The 23,112-nt window shown below is 35.4% G+C and overlaps 5 protein-coding genes across 16 annotated transcripts; 3 read left to right on the top strand and 2 right to left on the bottom strand.

Annotated features, from left to right (window-relative positions):
* The first annotated feature begins 223 nt into the window (after positions 1-223).
* Positions 224-1,996, top strand: LOC106118124 (uncharacterized). Of its 3 annotated transcripts, none has more exons than XM_013312681.1 (3): positions 224-847; positions 1,062-1,281; positions 1,467-1,597. In XM_013312681.1, the coding sequence occupies exons 1-3, from the start codon at positions 419-421 to the stop codon at positions 1,508-1,510; spliced, it is 693 nt and encodes a 230-aa protein (XP_013168135.1). In that variant the 5' UTR covers positions 224-418; the 3' UTR covers positions 1,511-1,597. The 3 variants fall into 3 exon arrangements, with proteins under 3 accessions (XP_013168135.1, XP_013168134.1, XP_013168133.1); XM_013312680.1 differs by having other exon boundaries at positions 1,062-1,377; XM_013312679.1 differs by having other exon boundaries at positions 236-847; positions 1,062-1,996.
* Positions 1,997-2,127: 131 nt separating this feature from the next.
* Positions 2,128-3,611, bottom strand: Prosbeta2 (Proteasome beta2 subunit). Its single transcript, NM_001312799.1, is given in 4 exon segments — positions 2,128-2,280; positions 2,560-2,765; positions 2,949-3,385; positions 3,460-3,611. Coding segments are annotated over 4 exon segments (846 nt in total). The 5' UTR covers positions 3,522-3,611; the 3' UTR covers positions 2,128-2,139.
* A 539-nt stretch (positions 3,612-4,150) lies between these two features.
* shv (DnaJ heat shock protein family member shriveled) lies at positions 4,151-6,274 on the top strand. Its single transcript, NM_001312788.1, is given in 5 exon segments — positions 4,151-4,641; positions 4,949-5,125; positions 5,275-5,442; positions 5,673-5,883; positions 6,131-6,274. Coding segments are annotated over 5 exon segments (1,062 nt in total). The 5' UTR covers positions 4,151-4,191; the 3' UTR covers positions 6,187-6,274.
* Positions 6,275-6,708: 434 nt separating this feature from the next.
* LOC106118255 (probable phosphorylase b kinase regulatory subunit beta) lies at positions 6,709-18,541 on the bottom strand. 6 transcript variants are annotated; one of them, XM_013312858.1, is made up of 22 exons: positions 18,400-18,541; positions 15,994-16,111; positions 15,751-15,886; positions 15,266-15,548; positions 14,960-15,089; positions 14,697-14,848; positions 14,252-14,588; positions 13,934-14,023; positions 13,727-13,753; positions 12,954-13,108; positions 12,675-12,689; positions 11,908-12,027; positions 11,531-11,641; positions 11,322-11,449; positions 10,976-11,151; positions 10,502-10,764; positions 9,962-10,120; positions 9,569-9,694; positions 9,100-9,323; positions 8,641-8,755; positions 8,004-8,237; positions 6,709-7,455 (listed from the first exon to the last, which is right to left on the bottom strand). In XM_013312858.1, exons 1-22 carry the CDS (start codon positions 18,400-18,402, stop codon positions 7,294-7,296), a joined length of 3,264 nt encoding a protein of 1,087 aa, XP_013168312.1. In that variant the 5' UTR covers positions 18,403-18,541; the 3' UTR covers positions 6,709-7,293. The 6 variants fall into 6 exon arrangements, with proteins under 6 accessions (XP_013168312.1, XP_013168313.1, XP_013168315.1 ...); XM_013312859.1 differs by having other exon boundaries at positions 12,954-13,102; XM_013312861.1 differs by lacking the exon at positions 18,400-18,541 and adding an exon at positions 16,255-16,430.
* On the top strand, positions 16,801-23,027 carry CYLD (ubiquitin carboxyl-terminal hydrolase CYLD). 5 transcript variants are annotated; one of them, XM_013312866.1, is made up of 12 exons: positions 16,803-16,843; positions 16,920-17,027; positions 17,565-17,847; positions 19,037-19,222; positions 19,427-19,626; positions 19,853-20,032; positions 20,143-20,298; positions 20,656-20,844; positions 20,934-21,042; positions 21,334-21,470; positions 21,896-22,079; positions 22,222-23,027. In XM_013312866.1, the coding sequence occupies exons 2-12, from the start codon at positions 16,971-16,973 to the stop codon at positions 22,389-22,391; spliced, it is 1,851 nt and encodes a 616-aa protein (XP_013168320.1). In that variant the 5' UTR covers positions 16,803-16,843; positions 16,920-16,970; the 3' UTR covers positions 22,392-23,027. The 5 variants fall into 5 exon arrangements, with proteins under 5 accessions (XP_013168322.1, XP_013168320.1, XP_013168321.1 ...); XM_013312868.1 differs by lacking the exon at positions 16,920-17,027 and having other exon boundaries at positions 16,801-16,843; positions 22,222-23,026; XM_013312867.1 differs by lacking the exon at positions 16,803-16,843 and having other exon boundaries at positions 16,853-17,027; positions 17,565-17,835.
* Positions 23,028-23,112: the final 85 nt, after the last annotated feature.

Below are 23,112 nucleotides of genomic sequence, written 5' to 3'. Positions count from 1 at the left end.
GCCAGTTCAGTATCGCAAAAATACTAAAAAAAAAGAAGACAAAAAAATTCTTTGTATTACCATTTATATACTCTTTGGTATTACCTCAATTTTTGGTTTAATATTTTATTTCTTTACGTAGTTTTTAAGAATAAACTTGTAAAAGAGAGAAACTAATTTAAATTGTAATTCAAAAATATTAATCACGAAATTTTCGATTGCTAGCTCATGCAATAATCTTCGAAAATCGAAAAGATTTATAACCGATTCTACTCAACATCTCTAGTGGATTGTCAAATGAATTGTCAAACTGATGACCCTCAAAACAAAATTTGTAACCGCAAAACAAAATAAGACATTATTATTATAAGCAAGATGTTTTATCATTAGTGTTCTTTTGTATGTTTTCGACAGGACTATCTCGAAACAGTATAATAAAATGGATTCAGCTGACGAAGAAGAATTATTATTCTTAAGTATCAGTATTGCCTATATACAACAAAGAAGGAAACCCAGATTATGGGTGCGTAACTTTTTCAAGAAAAGGGAAACCCATGGTGTTTGCAGTTCTCTTTACAATGATTTAGTTATTCAAGATGCACTCGGCTATAAAAATACTTTACGAATGTCGCCAGAAGATTTGGAAATATTATTGCAAAAAGTATCTCCAAAAATAACAAAACATGACACAAATTTTAGACAGGCTATTTCACCAAAGGACCAGTTGTTAGTGACTCTACGTTATCTAGCAACTGGAGACACATATACAGCTTTGATGTTAATAAGCAGAATCTCAAAAACTAAAATAAGTGTATTTGTACCTGAGGTTTGTAAAGCTATTGTTCAGGTGCTAGCAGACTATATCAAAGTAAGTAAAACAATATTTTATTCTTACTTACATATATAAATTATTGTTGGATTTGTTAATTAAACAGTCAAATAACATGTCTGGCCATTGATAAGTACAAAAAATGATTGATTTAAACTATAGAACAATAATTTCTTCCTCTTTTTTGTGTGAGTACAACAATTTTATTAGAATGGAATGAAAATAATTAAGAAGTGTTTTTTTTGTGTTCTAGATGCCAACAACTGCAGAGGGATGGGAGGATGTTGCCCAAAATTTTAAGTTAAAATGGAATTTACCTCACTGCATAGGTCATCTAGATGGCAGGCATATAGAGATGATAAGACCAAAGAATGGGAATGATTATCTTAATTATAGAAAAAATTTTAGCATTGTGCTCTTAGGTCTAGTTGATGCTAATTATAATTTCCTATATGTAGATGTTGGAACACCAGGTAAAATATCAGACAGTGAAGTGTTTAATAGTACTAACTTATGCAGATCATTACAAAATAATACATTAAATTTGCCACCGCCCAAACCATTACCAGGTAGGACCCAACCTTCCCCTTATGTTATAGTTGGTGATGATGCATTTGCACTTAGCAAACATTTATTAAAACCTTATTCATATTATCAGATAAATGGCCACCCAGAGAAGATGTTCAACTACAGGTTAAATAGGGGTAGAGTGGTTGTAGAAAATGCTTTTGGCATTCTTTCTGCACGATTTCGAGTACTCCGTCAATCTATTCTAGTTTCCCCCCCAAAAGCTTCTACAATTGCACTAGCTTGTGTATATTTGCACAACTTTTTAAGGAAAAGTGAAAAGTCACACTATTTGTATACACCACCTGGATCTCTAGACGAAATGAATCCAGTCAGTGGAGAAATCACATTAGGAACCTGGCGAGATAGAAATCAAGGCATGATTTCTCTACAAAGAGTACCAAGCATGGATTGTGCTGAAGGAGTTGCAGTGCGTGAAGAGTTTAAAGCCTTTTTTATGACATAGAAAGTTGCAGTTTTAAATCAGCAATGTGCTTCAGAATGTATCAATGTTCAATGAAGCAAGATATGGTCAAGCTGTTATTTATTTATATGAAATTTTTTGAAGTAATTTTCTATTATTGTCCTGTTATATATAATAGCCTAATTATTTTTAATAAACATTAAAAAAAATTATTGTCTAGTGTTAACTTCCTTTTCTCTTATGCTGTAGTAAATCTTATGTGTATATAACTTACTACTTATATAAATAAAAAACTATATGTATTCCAAAAAATGTATTAGAAATAATTGAAGATTGTTAATTAACGGCGGCTGTGAGAAGGCTCCACATCCATAGGTTGCACCGGGTGCACAGCAACAGATTCGACTTCTAATGGAATCACACGTTGTTTCAACACTGCAGTAGTGCCAATAGGATACCTATAGGATCCCTGCTTCTTGCCCTGCAAATAATTATTTAATTTAGAATAAGTCACATAATAAATTGCAAACATGATGTATTTTTTGGTAATACCCAAAAACAGCAGGACCAATTTTAATTAAAAAGTAGGTGATGTATACAAGCACATTATAGTAGCCCATAATAAGCTCATTTTTTTTTGCACTGTCAGAGTATTAATATACAATATGATCCATGAGACTTCCCTATCCGATTATTTACATCAAAATAAAAATAGTGGTTTGGCATTCTAATGATTCTATGTGTGGTAACAATAAATTACCTTGATATTAGCTTCTTCGTATGTTCTCAAGTACTGGGCTGGACCAGAGTTACGAATAACACACAAGTCCACATTAGATCCTGAACCCAAGTCATTGAAGATACCGGCAGCAATTGCATCTCTGACCAGCTTCTTACCCTCTTCCTCAGACAAGTTGGGCTTCCATCCAGATTCAAACACTGCCATAGCTGCTAAGGAGCCAGAGCCTGTAAACAAAGATGTAAGATATACTGTCAAAAAAACTTATTAAAACATGTTAATTAAAAGCGGAAAATATACTTTTGAAAATGTAAGGATTTTACTATTGCTAAACAGAACAGAATTTGTACCACTAATAATTAATTTTCCACATAATATATTTTCTATTTATATCTAAAAGTATATTTTACCCATAGTTGCATAAGGAAGCTTATCAACAGATCCATGTGGGTAGATACAGTAAATATGAGGCCCAGTGCGGTCAACACCACCCAGTACAAGAGCAGCCCCAATGTAGCCCTGGTAGCGGAACAGCATACGCTTCAAAAGTGTCGACGCGGTTTCGACTGGTACGGTGCGGCCCGTGTGGAGACGCTGCAATTCTAGTTGCGACGCTACTGTCTGGGTGGTCATTTCAGTATCAGCTGCAGTACCCGCTCCACAGCAATACATGTTAGAGGCCAAATAATGGATCTTTTGACAATTTTTATCAGAAACAACAGTGTTCTCCGTTGCTCTAGTATCGGCTCCGAGAATTACTCCGTCCGCGTAAATAATGCCTACTATCGTTGTACCGGTTTTTGTTGCTTTTGGTGCAGGGAATCCTTTCTGAGCAAGGAAAGCATTGCTGAAACAGATCCCTTGGTTAATATTAAGTTATAAACTGTTCTAAATATCAAATAAAAATTGGTCAAAATTTACCGTTGACAATTCTCAAAAGAGAATCCGGGTGCTGGTACCTCAGGGATTAGTACAGACGCCATAGTTTATGGTGTTGGTTGAAAGGGTTTTACTAAGATTCAATTACTTAAAGCATATATCAATTACAAAAGCAGTAAACCACAGACACGATGAATTGGAATAATCATAAGCATGAGCCAGCAATTGTGCTTTTGATATGACAGTGACATTAGTAACAGCGTGACATTTTTTATTTTAAACATTTGAGTTGTGGCTGCAGCACCTCGGCGCAGGCTTCCAGGGGTACCTGCATTTGACTCCGCGTGTAATTTATATAATGATATACATTATGCTACAAATTAAAATACGCTCAAACGTTATTTTTATCTTTATACTTCATAAATTCCATTTATCTAGTTACATTGGTGAAAATAAAGTTAAAATTTAAAATATTTGAAATTTTGAGTATGGCAGCATTATACAAGTACGAGTCCGCATTTGATTGGTTACTGTAATCGTTCCAGATATAGTCCTTAAGCCGTGGTGTGATGGCCTAAAAACACAACATTATGATTGTGAAATATGTCTTTTTTCTATTAGAAGGCAATTACCCAATGAAAGCCAGACGAATTGTCTCAGTAGACTTGTCAAATGATATTACATGTCAAGTCAAAAATGAAAATGTGTAACAGGCGTATTAGTTCAAGTTAACAAATTTTATTCTAAACTGTTACTAGGGAAGGACAATTCAAAATGTTAATTAATAAAGCATACGTGTGTTTAATTTATCTAATATCTTCAATTTTGCTAACATTAGCCGGCCGTGATTTTTATCAAATACTCGGTGTGTCTCGTTCAGCTAGTACCAATGAAATAAAGAAAGCTTACAGAAAACTTGCGAAAGCCTTACATCCAGACAAAAATCAGGATGATCCAGATGCATCACAAAAGTTTCAAGACCTCGGTGCGGCGTATGAAGCTCTTTCGGACCCTGAAAAGCGAGAATTGTATGATAGGTGCGGCGAGGAATGTCTTAAGAAAGATGGTATGATGAATAACAACGATCCATTTGCAAGCTTTTTCGGAGACTTTGGCTTTCATTTCGGAGGTGAGCCTCAGCAGCATGAGACTCCTCGTGGTGCTGACATTGTCATGGAGTTGACTGTGTCTTTAGAGGAACTCTATAATGGGAATTTTATAGAAGTAAGTAATGCCACAAATTATACAACAATAATTATTTAGTCTTTTAAATAACAGGTAATTATTTAGAAATCTTTAGTGTATTTTTAAATCTATATCTACTTTGAATAGTTATTTCTTTATTGCTTATTCTGTGTAAATAAATAAAAGTGGGAGTATTGAATGTGTTTCCAAAATCAATACCTATGATGTAATAAAGATAATAAGAAATGCAAATCTCACCACAGTACTAAACAGGAGTGAAAATTTATCTAGTTATGTAAAATAAGAAACTAAATGAATATGTAATAATGTAAATCTTTTTTCACAGATAACAAGAAATAAACCTGTCATTAAACCAGCATCTGGTACTCGCAAATGTAACTGTAGGCAAGAAATGGTGACTAGGAATTTAGGGCCCGGAAGATTCCAAATGATGCAACAAACAGTGTGTGATGAATGCCCCAATGTAAAGCTGGTAAATGAAGAAAGGCTGTTGGAAATTGAAGTGAGTTAATACAAATTTTACACAGAGATATAACAAAAATATCACTTTACAGTGTGTTACATTAAGTATAGATAACAGTGGGTTCAAATATCTTTTGTAAAGGTTTTAAATTATTTTTGTACTATGTTGCGATTAATATTTTTTTTTAGGTTGAAGTAGGTGCGCCTGATAATTACAAAACTAGGTTAAGAGGAGAGGGTGAACCACACATGGACGGAGACCCTGGTGATTTGGTGATTGTATTTAAAACAGAGAGGCATCATCAGTTTACTAGACGAGGTGACGATTTGTACACCAATGTCACAATTTCATTGCAGGTAAACAGTTATTTTAACATATTCAATGCTGATTTTTATATTAAGATAACTTTTATACAAAAAAATTGTAGTAATAATAAAACCTTATCTTCAAAATTAGTGAGTATGGTCAATGTTATTAATATTGTATGATTATTTTAGTGTTTAGAAGGAATGGAATCTTATTCAATGAATCAATCTCTTGTATTCCTTCTTAAGTATTTGGCATTATTTGAACATTTATTTTACAGGATGCCCTTACTGGCTTCACATTAGAGCTGGAACATCTTGATGGCCACAAAGTGACAGTTTCCCGAGACAAAGTGACATGGGCGGGGGCTCGGGTACGCAAGAAGGGAGAGGGCATGCCCAACTTTGAAAATAACAACCTCCACGGCAACTTGTATGTCACATTTGATATTGAGTTCCCCAAACAAGACTTCTCTGAAGAAGATAAAGAAGGTTCGTAAATAAATTACAATTAGAGATGTGTGGAATCGTAATGAGTAACTAAAATATTTTTTTGTCACATCTATATTACTATATCATAAATATATTATAGTCAAAACTATAATATATCTTCAGAACAGTTGCATAGCAGCTGCTTTTTTTTAAATCCGCGCGGACGGAGTTGCAGGCGTCAGCTAGTAATAAGGTTCTACAGTAAAAATATAAATCTGTGTTCTTTATCAAGTTCTTTTTGTTTCAGCACTGAGAAAAATACTTAAGCAGTCAAAGATTAACAAACTGTATAATGGACTTTAGTGATATTATAATTTATTTAAGTAGTAAATTGTATGTGATTGTGATGTTTCATACGTGTGAACTGAGTTACTTGTGTTGCATGTGAGATTTGTCAATTTTGCAAAATAAACCATTTTAATGTAATGAGTTTTTCTTTTACCCATATTATTAAAAAAAGAATTACTTTTTTACCAATATTGCTTAGATTTCTACATATTTTTTAAAAAAAATGGTTCAATGGATTAAAATAAAATCCATTTTAAAGTTTTCATGGATGTGTGGCTGATAAATAATAAAACTCACTTTTAAAACTATTTTATTTAAAATATATTTTACCTACAAATTTAATGTTGCCAACATTGTATAGATAAAATTTTTCTAAAAGGATGATAAAAAATTTAATTACAATGCTAAATAAATATTGATGTAGGAACTAACATTTAAAAAGTAAAAAAATGGCACTTATCTTTACTGATAAATATTTTATGCAATAAATCTTAATAGATTCTTATAAAACGAAAATAACACAAATGTGTAATCATTAGAAGAAAATTGTTATTTATGCTTAAAGTAACCTTCTTTTTTATTAAATAATAATCGAAGAAGTATTCATAGATTCAAATCAATAGGGTTGTGTAAAATTAATTTGAATTACGAAGGCAATCATGACTCCAAGCTTGTTCAGACTACTTCAGATTGAGAAGTTGGGTTTTTTTTTTATATTATAAAGAGTGTTATTAAGAAACTAAAGAATATATAACAGCCTGAAATGTCTTTTCGCCCTTTATATTTATAAACCGCAGACGATTAAAAATATCACATATTTTAAATCAGAATTTGAATAATTCAATGAAAACATATAAAATAGTCATCAGCCAATACACATCACCACCGAGGTTCTGAACTGAAGTTCAAGAACAGTGTGTGTTAAACTCAGATTTTGGTCTCAGAAATCCATGATTAGTCAAACACCCTTACCCATGGCGGATCGGTTGGGTGGAACCTTATTGGGCCGATTAATCGGTCCAACGGGATACATTTGCCTTTGGACCAATTGAACGGAAGGGAGATCGCCTCAACGGGAAACACCCGATGGGTGTTGTTTGTACTGGTTCCGCGTACAATATTCTATGCGACGAGACAGGAGTCGTCTGCTGCAGGCTGGAGATGCGGCGCGGCGGCGGCCTGCAGCACGCTGTTGACGACTGCGCGCGCCAAGTAGCCAAGCGTCACCGCCGGCGCCGCGCCGCTCAGCGCACCGCGCGCCTCGCTCTCCGACATACCGCTGTCCTGCTCACACAATATTCAATCCTCACATACATATTGTTAGGAAGACAATCCGACACTGTTCCACTTTTCTGGCGCAACGCTAACCTTATTAAAATGTCAACGTTTATGTCCCCACACTAATCAATCTGACACTTGACTTTGGTAACGTAAGCGCGCCATTCGATCTAAGTGATTCTAATTAATAATGTCTAAAAATTTATTATTAAGTTACCAATAGATTGTAAACTTACTTAGTGTCAGTTCAACAACTAGAAACATAATATAAAAGCCACGTAATTGTATAGTTACACAATCTGTTCAATCGCAATTTCAAAACATACAAGCATTTCAAAATAACATGATAATATTACTGTTAATATCTCGTTGGATATTGTGCTGACTTTTGTAATAACGAAATCGACCTTAGGCCGATTACAAACAGACTAGGTAGATTTTGTTGGTATGATACGAGTCAAAACTTGACCAAACATCTAAAAACCCTCGCCACATTTCGGAAAATACATGTTACTAATACCTTTACGCACATTAGCGAATGTAAAAGGATATACCTTGGCGTACGTGTAGTGCGCGTCGTCGAGCAGACGGTCGAGGTCGAGCGGCTGCTGCAGGTAGAGCTCGGGGTTGCGGCGCAGGATGGTGGCGAGCACACAGAGCAGCTCTACGCAGAGCTGGCGGCGTGGCGCTGACTCCACGCGCACCAGCGCCGCCTCCACCAGCAGCGCGAACGACAGCTCCGACCGCGACATGTTCACCAGCGTCGGCTGCGCCGGGATCGCGTGACCCTGCACCACACCACATTGTATATACACCAGCCTTTCCCCGCAACATCGTTCGCGCGACATTAAAAAAAGTAGTCTATGTCTTCTTCCAGACTGTGTTCTATATCAGTGTCAAATTTCTTCCAGACCTGTTAAGCCCTTTTTGAGATATTAACAAACATCCATCAATTCAAACTTTCGCATTTATAGTATTAGTAATTATAATATAAGTAAATTAAAAACAGAATTCTTCAATATCAACACTATAACACAATTTAAAGTTATTATGTAATAAAAAAGAAAAACTTTCAAACACATACATTATTTCTTAGTAAACGACACTAAATCCTATGAGTGGTTTTCTTCGGTTACTTGTTGTCAGTTGATGAAAACAAAAAAAAATGAATTGTGTTTTTCATATAAGTACCTGAACAATAATTCCTTTGGGCGTACGTAACAGTATATCCCACACTTGTATGTAGAAATGTTTGGGCACACGACACAGACAGCCCTCCAGTTCGCGACGCTGCAGGGGAGTCAACCTGAACAATACATATTCACATCATTGTAATACCAAATTTTTACTTATATTTATTTACTTATCACGATCACCAACCAGACTTAGACATAATCATAAGTTTGTTGTCTTAAAAACTAAAAAAAAAATGATAAATTCTTGCATATCTATACAATAACATTATTGTTAAAGAATAACATTGAAATAAATTCGATAATAAGATGAAATCGTAGTTAATTTTTGGTTTATTTTCTACAAGCTGTCGTGAGCGAATCCGTCCACGCGGAAACAAAAAAACTTTATTAATAGCCTATGTGTTCTTCCAGACTATGTTCTACATGTATGCAAATATTCGCATTTATTATATACCCGCGTTCATCCGCCCAGTCTGATACAGTGAGCACGGTGTGCAGCAACGTGCGCAGGCGGTAGGGGGAGAGGCTCTCGAGCGGGGCGGCGGCGCGCGCCTCCCGCGGGCTGAGACGCAGGTAGGCGCGGATGGCCTCCAGCACCCAGCCCACGCGGATCTTCAGGATGCCGCGGAACATGTCCGGGTTCGTGCCGATCAGCCGCCCGCAGTACAACACTATCTCCTATACGTTACAAGTCAACAAATCTCGCTCAAAACCACAACACAATAATGACGTTCATTAAAACTAGCTGTCGCCCGCGACTTCGTCCACCCGGATTTAAAACGAGACTTAATAAGTAACTTTTGTTTTCTTCTAGACTATGCATCTACATCAGTACGGAAACAATAATAATTTGTGAATCCATCTTTAATTAATTATACAAGAATGCGATAATTCTTAATTTATAATTTGGTCAAAGTAGTAACCTGCTGCAGCACTGCGCCGATGACGTCATATGGCTGTATGGTGGAGTACATGACGGACTGTATCTCGCCGGGAGTCATCGGCTTGTCGAACACAGTCTCCTTGCGACCGATCACACCCACTGTCAACTATAACAAACATACATTCACATCTTTTCTACTTATACCGTTTTCACTAATATGGACATAATAGCTATCGCCCGCAACTTTGTCCGCGGGTAATTAAAAAAAAGCTTAATCAATAGCAAATACCAAAAACTTATAATAAACAAACATCCATACATCTAAACATTCGCATTTATTATATTAGTAAGATTTGGAGTATACATTGGCAACAGATGAATACTTTTAATTTTTCCTTAGACTTTGTTTCCACTAGCGCGATTCAGTACATGCCTGTTTGCCATTAACGAGCACCGTGGTGATGAAGGGGCTGATGGAGTCTACGGTGTGGTTGAGCAGGGAGGAGCAGTACCGCACGGCGCGCCAGTGACGCAGCACGCCAGCACTGTGGTACAGTCCCTTCAGCGACTCCAGCGCTGTCTTGCCGTTCACCTGAAACATATCTTACACCTGTCATATCTCACCCATACTGCCTGCTTAACTAGCTGCCTTTCTATGAAACTAAAAATGGCACGATGTTTGGCTATTGATTCAATAACCACTTCATAACTTCAACAAAAATATATAATTGAAATGGAAAGACATATTTATTTAGATTTCTGATTCAAAATTATATCAATTCCTCGGAATAAACCAAATTGAAGATTGTAAAGTTCAGATACCCTCATTTAAAAAAAATTTTAGAACTTACACAAGGAAGAAACAGACAAATGATATTAAATATCTTAAAACGGAACATAAGCTCAATTACGTCGTTCATAGAAATACCTCTGTCTAGCATTTGACGCGCATAAACTGAGGTGTACAATATACCTCATACATGGGTCCCTCTCTCTCCAGCAGTATGCCCCAGAGCTGGCACTGCGCGAAGATGTTACTGGTGGAGCGCAGCGCGTGCACCACCTCGTGTGTGGCCTTTTGCTTGTACTCCTCACAGTTGAGGTCCTCCTCCTTGTATGTGAGGGTGCGAGGAACGTCCGTCAGCGACTGGTAGCCGATGTACTCGTGCTCCAGTTGACGGAACTGGCTGAACATCTCCGATGGAAACTCGCCCTGGCTCATGAAGTCCAAGTGCTCTGATCAAGGAATATATCCTCAGTTAACTACTTCGTTGAGATTTGACACTCGTTTTTTGGTACAAAAAGGCTGGTTCTAGAATTCTCACGTCCGACAAACAATAATAATATTCAATAAATTGATGTTATGTTGGGTACACAGAAAACAAAATCACGTTCAAAAATTATAGTCTTAATTGTTTCGACAAAACGTAATTTTTTATAGAATTACCTATACAGGAGCTGGAGATGAGGTTCTGCAGTCGGCCGAGGCGAACCTTGACGCCGTCGCAGTGACCCTTCTTCAGCATCGCGAACAGATCCAGCATCTGCTTGAAGTGCGGGTCACGCATGTGCTCCTCGCGCACCAACAGGCACACTGTAGGCCGCCCCGACAGACGCCAGTATCTGACACACCACACAACACAAACTCACGCCTGTAACATTACCTTGGCAAAACGATCCTCCGAAATTCACTACACACATTAATACTTGCAATATCATATTCAAACGAATTAATGGTCACTAAGAACTTAAATTATTGTGCATTTACTAAGAGAAATCTACTAAACACTTACTTGCCAACGAATTGTAATTCAGTCTTTATATCGTCTATCAACAAGGCCATGTCTCTATACAGGTAGAACTCGGAAACTTCAAATATCAACGGATAACAGAGTACCGTCATACCGCAAACTCTGTAAATCTATTAACAAAATAAATTACATTTTAATTAAAAATTTATTTCTTTCTTTCAATATTGATACAAAAAGGGAACATTACGTACTTTACTGGTGCCCAGTGATCCGACAGGTCGTATCGGACGTCCGGTCAGTTTCAACTTCGGGCAGACGCCCAGTTCTCTGTACACGTGCACCAACTGTGTGGAACTGCATACCTAAAATAGTTTAATTTTTTGTTCAAGACGCTCCGATATCTAGCCTTTTTGTTGCATGATTTAAGGAACAAATTCAGAAAAAACTTCAGCAGATCATTTTAACATTTCAGAGCATTTAAATCACGTCGAACTTTATACGAAATATCTTAGTAGTGTGGAATCGAACGTATTTAAATAGTTATAAAGTATTAGAAATGTTAAACAGTTTGAAAATATAGTTAAATAAGTAGTATCTAAGTTGATATATTTTATATTGAATGAATGACCTGTACTGGCTCGACCTCGTGAGGCGTCTGCGTTTGTATGCCATAGGTGCCCATCATGGCCTGCAGCCGCATCGACTCCGCGATCAGTACCACTTGCACCACCAGATCTGTTGCCGTGCCCTGTTCACATTTGGTCACCAAAATCACTATACAACCATGCTTATATAAAAAATTATTACAACGTGTGCTACGGTGTCTAAAGGTAGACAGAAGACCCGAATCTCTTTTAGATCTTCCATACATATCAAATAGGATTCTGCGTAGTTTGGATTACATTGTAGTAAATGATTTAATAGCCCAACTATTTACTCGATAACGTGAAGTAAATAACTATTGGTTATCGTAGTCAAACATAGCTGAAAATAAAATGCAAATATTCATCAGTTGACAGCTAGCTGTGCGGCTAATATGTTGTGTAATATATGCATTAAGCATTTCAAAGCTGCAGAAATACATAGTTATATCACAGAAATACATTCATTTGCTTTGGATAACGCTATAACCGTAAATTTCTGAGACAAAAATCTATGTATAAAACATATCGTCATCTCTTGTCGGTTTGATCAAAGAAGACAGAGATGACGATATGTTTTATACAAAAATTTTGCTCTCGAAAACCCACAGTAAGAGAGCGATAAAAATATTGTACATCGAAGTTGCAAGTGAAGCGTGTATATTGTTTGCATTGCAACATTATATAAAGTGCTAGGATATCAATACATTTAAATGTGTCATGCTACATTCGAATGAACGACATCTTTACTTACAAATGCTGGTTTGGCCTGATTTGCATGAAAAGAAAATATTTCTTGGGTAAGTTCGTAAGTTGGATAAAACAATTGAAAAGTCAATATATACCACGGTTAATATACGATTAATTTAGCAAAAAAATTGAAGTAACACAATCGATTCTAGATAACCGAGAAACCTCCATTAGCGAGGTTGGTTAGAGAGAGACCGCTATAAACGAGACAAACATCATGTACCCTTGGTTTAGTTTGCCCCCAGTTAATCTAAAGGTCACATTCAAGAAAGTAATACTGTACCTGAAATGCAGAGTACCGTCCAGCTCTTCTCGGGCGGTTGTAAGAGGGCAGATATCTTCGTATGGGATCCAACTCGTTGACGTGCAGCAAGCCGCCGGTCAGCAACTGAGCCAGCACGAACAACGACTGCGCCCATAGGAATAAACCTCCTGTATCTAACATAATAATATATTACAAATCACTACGATTAATATTAGTAAAAAAAAGCTGTAAAGCAGATTTGTTTGATAAGTAAGCAAGAGTCAACCATTCCATTTTTCAATTCCTATGTCGTTTTTATAATATAATACAATTTTATAAGCACTACAACTATAAAAAAAACAAATGGCTAGTGATTATTTCTTTTTTTTAAATTTATAATTCTATATTCTCATCTTAATTTAACAATATTCTAACTTCATAATAATTCGCATTCATCTTTTTTCAAGTTGGATTTGTTTAAAACGTTTTTATATGAAAAAAAAATTGAAAAATATTTTGTCATTTTTTTATTTAATTCCAACTCAACAGACTATTTTTTTCTCTCCAATTTTTTTTTTAACTTTTAGAATTATTAATTTAAAGTTACATGCTTTATACACTGTAGCTACTAAAAAAAATTATTATTGTCAATATAATGTTCTTCATAATATTTTAGTGTAAAAAGTTAAAGAAGTAAAAATGCAATGCAATATATATTAGTAACAAAAAGCACTTTAGGAAAATTAGTGACATTTCATCAAATTAAAAGATAAAAGAACAGAAAATTTCTTTGCCGAACAAAATCGTGTTACCTTTATTTACACTATCGTCCGGTTGGTCTGTAATTACATTAAAATTTATTTTTTAAAAACAACACAATTAAAACAAAAAAAGTGCAAAATTGAAACTATAAATTTGAAAGTTTTATCAGATTCAGATGTTTATATAACTAAGGTCTTCTTAGAGGACTGGGATTCGTTGACGATTTTTAACAAGAAAAAAACAATCACTGAACTTACTAGCAGGTATCCTGCGAACAGAGTATGGCTCACTGCGTTCATTCTCAACACCTTCGCGAGGAACATAATAGTACCAAGGAATTACGGGATCTGTAAAACAATTCAAAAATAAAATAACTTATTAAAATAAATAAAACAGTTTAATAACATACTTAAAACATGTAAAAAAAAATTCAAAATTACTAAAACCTGATTCAAGATTGCAATGAACAACGATTTTTAATTATGTTATGTCTCTTCTGATATACAATAAAAGTTGACTTTCTAGCTCTATTATTATAATTTTATAAGAATTAAATATACAAATCAATACTTTACCTCCATATTCATCCATATAAATCCGTGACTTCAACAACTTTTGATATTCTTCAACTTGTTCAGGTAAGGTTCTAAATACGCCATCAATTATCATCAAAACATAAAAAAGTGGCCATTCCGATTCTATCCCTTCAAACTCCTTCAACTCTCCTTCATGGTAATACCTCCTGTTTGGATCTTCCAATGCACATTTATAACCATCTCGGCTGAACCGCTTAAAGCCATACCTCCCTTGTAATCGGGTTAGAATATTATTTTTTGTCAACTGAACTAAAAGTTCTTCATGTGTAGCAAACGCAGGGAACGATATGGTTGGTAGTAATGCTGCATCAACTCCCTAAAAGATATATCTAAATGGTAATAAGTATATACGAATTTCCAATTCATAATTTCAACACTGGATTAATAAACTAATTTTGATAAATATTTTTTTTATTATTCTAACCTTTGAACTTGATTCTCGTGGGAGCATTGTTTCGAATATACTTCTGTTCCTGTTGTGTGCATCAATGTCTACATAGACAACACTCCATGAAGCACCCTTATCACCAAACAGGTTGCAGCCATTTATTGCTTCCAGAGCAGCTTTAGCCATTCCTGAAAATATAAAACTAAAATATAATAAAGCCAATAATAATAAAGATTTCTATATTATTATGAAAAATGTCTATTAAACATGGAAGTAGAATTTTTCCAAATGTAGTTTACCTATGGAGGATGCATGAATTTCTGGTTTGCCATCATTGTATTTAGAACCTCGTTCCCACATGCCATAATCTGGAGTTCTGTACGCTCTTTCTACATAATAGACTAAATTCTGCACAAATGCTACTTCATCCTGCAAATTAGAACAGGTAACAAATGTTAATAATATATTTTCTATATTAACACATTGAATGCCTTTAGGTAATCTGTTAATAGTTTGGTTCAGAATTAAATTACAAATAGATATTTAAAGCAAAAATTATTTTTTAATAGTTTAAATTAATATCAAACAGATTCACAAAGTGGTACCTGTGTGTATATAATTTGGAGTCCCGCTGTTATCATTTGCACAAGAAATAGAAGGTAGAGAGAGACAACATCAATTTGGAGGTGATGATACTCTTCGTCTGATAGCACAGGTTCACCGGTAGTGAGGTGAAATTTGACATGTAGTGCATGTGCGGCACTCTGTCTGGTCTTGAAAGCTTCCACACGAGCAGATTGCTTTATCCAGCATTCTAAGATACCTCTCATACATTTGACAGTACTCTGACCCAATTCATGTGATTTACCACGGTCATCATCAATACGCCTGAAATTTTAGTATAAGTTTTAAATTAATCATATATTGTGAAAACTAAAGTTTTTAAAAGGTTGAATTTTAATGTACATATTGCTATCTTTTATGAGTACTTGGCTAAATCCTGTTACAATGAGATACAATAAATCTAAAAAGTGAACAGAACATAATCATATTAATGCATGTTTCAAATGTAATAAGTAAAAATAGATACCTGTAGGCTTGGTAAAGACCCCATACTGCAGCTGCACAGTAAATACTATCTCTTACACTTCCTACATGAAGATCTGAAGATAGAACTGGAAATAATCCAGTTATAGGACTTTGGAATCTTAGCAATTGCCTTTTTACTGGAAAAAATAATAAGAATAGGTTAGCAAGGATACCTTAATTAATAAATCACTAAAGGACTGCAACTGCTTCAAATGCTTGTTATAAAATTAATTATATGACATACCTATTGCATAGTAAATATCAAGTTGTCTGACTGTGTCCTCATAATTAGATATCTTGAGAAATTGTTGGGCATTGATATCATCTATGCTTCCTTGCCGGATCATTATGTCTGGGAACACCTAAAATAGCAGTTAACATTATCAAACACATAGGGACGTATTTTTTAAAGTTTTTACTCAATATGAATAACAAAAGAACATAAGTATCCGTAATTTATATTAGATACAACTAAAGCCTAATTTATAAAACTTTATTTAATTACTCAAACTTTATAATTATTGTCAAGTTGTCTATACATTTATGAAGAATCTACAATAATTAAGCAATATCTTTCGTTCTTCAACCTTATATTCAGTTTTTGTTTTATGATATTTGTAGCTGTGTACAATTTCAATTCAATTAAAAATGATTGTTTTGACTATTTGACATATTAACGTTAGTGTCCTTGATTTGACATAAGGACACTAGTGTCAAATGTCAAATCCGTTGTATAAAATATAGCGTTTTCAGAGGAAAAACATCGCCCAAATGTTGTAACTAATAATTTAAAATTGGTTTACTGCGCTTGTTTATCTAATAATTTGTTATTTTTCTTATTTTCTTTAAATTAAAATAAATGTTAAAAGTAATATTCCCGTTAGTTTTATATTCTGTAATGTGACTTCATTTGTGGTATGTTATTGATTTTGTCAATTTTTGTGATCCTTGTTTTTCCTGGGATTGTTGAAAAATAGTAAACAAAATTTTATTTGTACATTGTAATTGTATATAACTAAATTATATCTATCATAAACATATTTAAGATTTTATAAGAAAAGTTTTAGTGAAAGAAAATAAAAGAATATAAACAGGTTTGTCCTTTAGACAATAAGATAAGAGTTATGCGTAATATGTGCTGTTTTTAATTGAGATATGAGTTTTTAATAGCACGCTAAGTAGCTGATCACAAGTACTTGATATTAGTACAAAGCAAGCAGAATGAGTAACGAAAATAATCAAGCCCGTGACTACTCAGGTCACAACCGAGACACACAGGTTGGCCTTATAAATGGTCATTACCACTAACCACACTGAAATTTTTGTGCACTACACCACTAAATTCTTATTTTTTAGTTTTAATAATGGGATTCGGCTTGTGATTAACCATGAATATAATAATATTTAAAGTAATATTTAATTGTAATTTCTTTAGGTCTTAACATTTTTAGAATAAAATTGAATATGAATTGTGTGAAATAAATTATTAGAAACTACCATTTTAGTGCATAGAATCTATGAAAGTTCTTTGTAATATTTTGCTTTCAATTTTTTTTTTGGATTATATACAAAATATTTAAGTTCTTTGCTTATCATTAATTCTCTATATTGGAATACTTTTAATTTTTTGGTAGTATAACAGGACACATTTAATAAGAGTCTGTGGATGTCCCGAAATGTATTTGTGATAACTAACAATTGTGGTATTCTCTCAATACCATAATATTATTATTATTAATAATTTGATATATTAACATATAATTTGTTATAAAAAATATTATATTTATCTTATACTCTATTTTCTTATTATTTCAGTTGGATCTCTTTTCATTAATTGGAGGCAGCTGGCCCCCAGCTCCTCGTGAGCCTGAACAAGCCCAGTATGGGACATTGCCCAATAATTATAGATGCACTATGCAACGACCATCACAAAATGAAAGAATAAAATCTGTAAATCTTATTAATCACTTAGCTCCAGAAAAAAAGAGAAACAGAAATAATTTGACTCCAGCTGCCAAGTCTGTAAATCCTGAAGAAGTTCAACATTCAACCAAAATGGTTAATGAGCCTGAGAAAGTTGAAACAGGTATATTAGTAGGTGAGATGAATTGATTGAATATTTTATGTGCATAGACAGATTTTTTTATAAATTGGTTTGTTACTATGAGCAATGCAAGGGCCTTTTTTTCAAATTATGTAAAGACATCATTTTCACTCTATAGAGATCTTTGTTGGTAACATACTGTGGAACGAATAAAGCCTATGTGTTGTTCCAGGCTATGTTCTATATCTATGCCAAATTCAGCGAGATCTATGCAGCCATTCTGGAGATACTTTCAAACAAACATCCATCTATCCATCTAAACATTTGCATTTATAATATTAGTAAGATTAATCTTAAAACCAAACTATTTTGACCTAAAAACTTTTTCACATACTATATTTTTGTTAACATGTCGTTTAATTTAAGTATAACTTTAAGAGTACACATTATCTTCTGTTTACAAATCCAAATGACGTGTTTATTTATATCAATTCAGTGTACTTTGTATTAAAATCTGTTTGCAAATAATTACATAGATTTATTTCCGAAAAGAAGAAATATATTTTGTATTTGAGTACTGAGAATAAAGAAAAACATGAATCTCACCATTTTGAAGTAATTATAACTTCGTTAATGTATAGAAAATAATTCACATAACACTATTTCTTGTGTGTATTCACTTAAACACATTTTAACAAATATCTGTAATGATGTCAAATAGGACAATGTTTGTTCAACATTACGGACTGCATGCAGCTTTACACTATCTATTTATAGTAGACCAATTTCTAATTATAGTTGTAGAGGCGCAGTAGACGAGAGTTGTTTGGCATAAGTTCTAGTCGGCGAATACTATGGCCCATACGTATTATTATCAAGACATAGATATCAATGATATACCATTGTGTGTGCTACAATATGAAGATAGTATGTTATTTGTTACAATTTTTAACACGACGCAATAATCGATTATTAAATTCTCGCTAGACTTACGTAGAAATACGTTGTTTATCCGTGACATGGTACTAATCATGAAATCAATGTTCGATTTTAACGCTTTATTTGTACCGAAATCTGTTATCTAGGCAGTTTTTGTTTTAATTTTTTTGATAACTAGCGGAATTCGGAGCGGGTTTATTCTATCTTTTAAATATTCGATAGTTTTATACGTTACGTATTTAACGTTAGTTGATTAATCAAAAATTTGGGTTAAATCAGCATTAAATATTAAACATGGTTTTAGATGTGCCCGGCGGCGATGCACCCGAAGAGTTGTACGATTCCCCAGCGCTGGGGTCGCCGCGCACGGCGCAACCAAAATCGCCGGTGCACGTTCCGGAAGACATCGGCGTGGGTTCGCTAGTGGAGGTCGCCACTGATGTTGATCAACATTACTACGGCGTCGTCAGATGGATCGGAATTATTGATGGTATGTTATTATTTAATACAGTACATATTGAAATACCAACAGAAACTTATCAATTATATAAACAAAAGACTCTGCGACGTGATACCAAATTATGATAAAATGTTTTAACAATTTTTCAAGTCATACAGACACTAAGGCCTACTTAATACATATTTGTAAAAAAAAACAAATTGCGAGGCAAAAATTAAAAATTTTAATAATCAGACACGGCGACGGCTGGCGTGGAGCTGGAGGAGAGCGTGTGCGGGCTGGGCGACGGCAGCCGCGGTGGGGCGAAGCTGTTCTCGTGCGCGCCGGGCCGCGCGCTGTTTGTTCCGCTGCCGTTGTGCCGGCGAGACGCGCGCTTCCGCGACACCCCGCCTCCGGACCGCGCCGATATGCATCAAGCTCAGGGCTACGATCAGGTCTTTATTTCAGTCTTTGTCTTTTTTGCCTGCTACTGTTTGCTCAATCTCTGTTGGAATGAACAAGCGTAATTACAAGTTTTCTTAACATTTAATTAATTAACTTTTGATGCTGCATGGACCTACACTTGACAAATATTTTTATTTAATACTGTATAAATATAATATTACTGGCGTTCGCTAAATGTGCTAATCATGTAAAACTTGTATTGTTTGCCCTGTTCAGCCGGACTGTCCTATCGTGACTGGTGTGGTGCCGCCGCTGAGCTCGCTGGGTACCATCGCGGGCAAGAACCGCGGTATTCAGGGCCACCACAACTCCTGCTACCTGGACGCCACCCTCTTCGCAATGTTTACATTTACTAGCGTTTTTGACGCACTGCTCTATAGACCTCCAGAGCCGGAGGTAAGTGATAAATTGTATTTTAAAAGATAAAAATAATCACTAGACGCTGACTACATTTAAACGTGTTAATTTTTATCGGTAGTTGTTAGATGAAGAAAGATATGTTGTAGGACTCCCCGCACTACTCGGAGGTGCAGCGCGTGCTGCGGGAGGAGGTGGTGAACCCGCTGCGGCGACACGGCTACGTGCGCGCCGACCGCGTCATGAAGCTGCGCACGCTGCTCGAGCGCCTCTCCGACGTGCCCGGACTCACCTCCGAAGAGAAGGTGCACTTACAGGGTGTTTTACCGTTGGTCCCATTGAGTCCATATCGTTGGTCCCATTGAGTCCATATCGTTGGTCCAACGGGCAAAATACCATTAACAGAATCCTGACTGTTGTTAGTTATTGCCCCATAGTCCTTCAACAATCGACTACTCTGAGTATCTCATACAATTATTTTAAATGCCAAGACTATTTCAGCTTCGTTCACTCTTGTCTGGTCAATCCACAAATTATTATAATATTTTCTGCCTTTTGGTCACCCTTCCCATAATGGGTCATTATACCCATGTCAAAATATACCAGTTCTTCAGTAATAACCTAACTGCACTTTCTAATATTAAATTTTTAAAAATTTTTAGGACCCGGAAGAATTTTTGAATGGCTTAGTAGCGCAAATATTAAGAGCTGAACCATTCCTCAAACTGTCTTCGGGACAGGAGTCGTACTGTTATCAAGTGTTTGTGGAAAGAGACAGGAAGGTGACGTTCCCCAGCGTGCAGTGTCTCGTGGAACAGTCCTTCGCAACATCAGGCGTTAAACTCTCTGAGGTAAACTTATTTTACTTATAACTTTGACTTTTTGAAATATAAATATTTAATTAAATTTATAAACAAAATGAGTGGATTGTTTGTTACAGGTTCCTTCAACTTTAATAATACAAATGCCTCGATTTGGTAAACAATATAAATCATATGAACGTGTGCTGCCAACACCACATCTAGATATCACTGATCTTATTGAAGGATGTAAGTATGATTCAACTATAAACAAATTTATTCCTAAAAATATTATCACCAGACAGACAAAATATAAAGATATGCGTACTTTTATTATTCACAGGCCTATTTTTTGATAAGTAACCACTTAACTCTATACATATCCGCTGGACGAGTTGTTGCTAGGAAATGACAACTTTACAGTAGTTACAATGTCACAAGATACTTGTCCGTCATATCGTTTTTTTTTTATTTAATTCTCCATGTAGGTGTTATATGATTACGAATAGTCGCACAATAGTGTGTGATGTATTGTGTCAGTGCCGCAGCAGTGCGTGCTGTGCGGCGCGCTGGCGACGTGGCAGTGCGGCCCGTGTCAGCGCAACTGCGAAATGGACGGCAGCACGCTCTGCGACAGGTGTCTGCGTCTCTCACATCCAACCACACCGCGGCACAAGGTATGCAACTTTCACCGCAACAAAGAATACTACACCCCGTAAAAATACAACGATATAGAGGTTTTCAAATATCTTGGCATCTCAGAAAACCGTACGAGTTGCTGCGAACAACACAGATATAGCAATACAAACGCGCAGATGACCTTGAGCGGGCAAAATATTTGAAAAAACCTATAATATGGTCGTCTGCTATTTCTATAAGTAATGTGAAATATAAACTAAAGCGGCCGATTGTTTTATAGAAATAGCATTAGTATTCGTGAAAATTGACTTTAAAATATCATTAATGTATGAAACTTGATAAAAGCCTTACACGGGGAATCGTTCAAAATGATTATATATTTACTGTTTTCATATTTTCTTTTAGTATTGTGGATGTTCAAGTACGATGGTTCTGCGAAATAAAAAACATTTTCGTTTCTTAGGCGTCTCCACTAAAAATTTGCGAGGATATGCTCGATACTCCAGAACCGTTTGACGGACCGAGAGTGTTCATGGAGCTGTTTGCGGTCCTGTGCATCGAGACCAGCCACTACGTAGCGTTTGTCAAGACTGGGGTCGGTCATGACGCCCCTTGGTGCTTCTTTGATTCCATGGCTGACAGAAAAGGTCAGTTTTTATAGTGCGAGTTTTCTCTTAAAGCTAAAACATGCGATAAACATAGTGCCAACATTTGGATGTATCTGTTTTAACTGCTACTTAGGGGGGGTTATGGCTAGTGACATAAGGTCCATATAATGTGGTGTTGCAGGTGAACGCAACGGGTACAACATCCCGGAGATCGTGCCGCTGCCGGAGCTGGGGGCGTGCCTGGCACGCGAGGGGGCGTGCGAGCGCCAGCTGCCCGCATATTCCAAGCGGCTACTCTCTGACGCCTACATGTGCTTCTATCGGAACCACGACGTCGCCATGTACCGTTAGCACAGCTAACTCCGCATTGCTAACTCGCACCACTGAAATATACACGTGTTCTTCCGAGGTTTGGATAGCTTCACATAAACTAAATCTATGGGCTATACCAATGCTTAAGTTTGAGACAAATCTCGAATTATTGATTGGAATATAAAGGACATACCACCGATAAAATTTGAACAAAATCTCACTTTAATATACAGGGAACGCAATTTTTTATGTTTGAAAATCCAATGTTTTTTCTCGATTGTGGACATCCTGGGTTTATTTATATTTAACCATAGAAGGCAGGCAGCATCCATACTTGTACAGATTATTGACCTTAGATTTAAAATCAACATAGGTTTTGGACTCAGAAACCCACGGTTAAATGTTTTGCATTTACAAAACAGTTACTGTTTAGCTTTATACCAAAAAAAACCTTACTCTTAATACTTGCAACATGTTTACTATCATCAAATAGAATTGTTCACTGTAGAACTTTATTCGTTAATCTTATACATTATATTCTACTACTATTAGTTTGCTGTTGTCTTTATAATCTTTCGATAACTTAGTTTTAATATTGATGTAACCATAAAGATTAGTATTATTTGTATGAAAATATTGTGACCATAATGAAAAAATATATTATGGAGTTAGTTTTATAAAGACAAAAATTCGTTGACTTGGAGTTATTAAAAGAAAGTATTTAAAATGATTTATAAATATATTTATTTCACTAGTGTAG

Source organism: Papilio xuthus, unplaced genomic scaffold, assembly GCF_000836235.2.
Source record: "Papilio xuthus unplaced genomic scaffold, Pxut_1.1 DF827597.1, whole genome shotgun sequence".
NCBI classification, from domain to species: domain Eukaryota; kingdom Metazoa; phylum Arthropoda; class Insecta; order Lepidoptera; family Papilionidae; genus Papilio; species Papilio xuthus.
The sequence above is the reverse complement of the archived record's forward strand: the minus strand, read 5'-3'. Positions and strand labels throughout refer to the sequence as shown.

Bases quoted from the DNA above. Each gene is read 5' to 3' on its own strand.
- LOC106118255 (XM_013312858.1), bottom strand. The intron at 10,121-10,501 runs GTATATTGTACA...GATATGTTTCAG, and splicing joins GAGAGGGACCCATGTATGAG to GTGAACGGCAAGACAGCGCT. The intron at 7,456-8,003 runs GTATATCCTTTT...TTGTGTGAGCAG, and splicing joins CGCACTACACGTACGCCAAG to GACAGCGGTATGTCGGAGAG.
- CYLD (XM_013312866.1), top strand. From the start codon at position 16,971: ATGAGTAACGAAAATAATCAAGCCCGTGACTACTCAGGTCACAACCGA. The intron at 19,223-19,426 runs GTATGTTATTAT...TTTAATAATCAG, and splicing joins ATGGATCGGAATTATTGATG to ACACGGCGACGGCTGGCGTG. The intron at 20,845-20,933 runs GTAAACTTATTT...TGTTTGTTACAG, and splicing joins CAGGCGTTAAACTCTCTGAG to GTTCCTTCAACTTTAATAAT.
- LOC106118124 (XM_013312679.1), top strand. From the start codon at position 419: ATGGATTCAGCTGACGAAGAAGAATTATTATTCTTAAGTATCAGTATT. The intron at 848-1,061 runs GTAAGTAAAACA...TTTGTGTTCTAG, and splicing joins TGCTAGCAGACTATATCAAA to ATGCCAACAACTGCAGAGGG.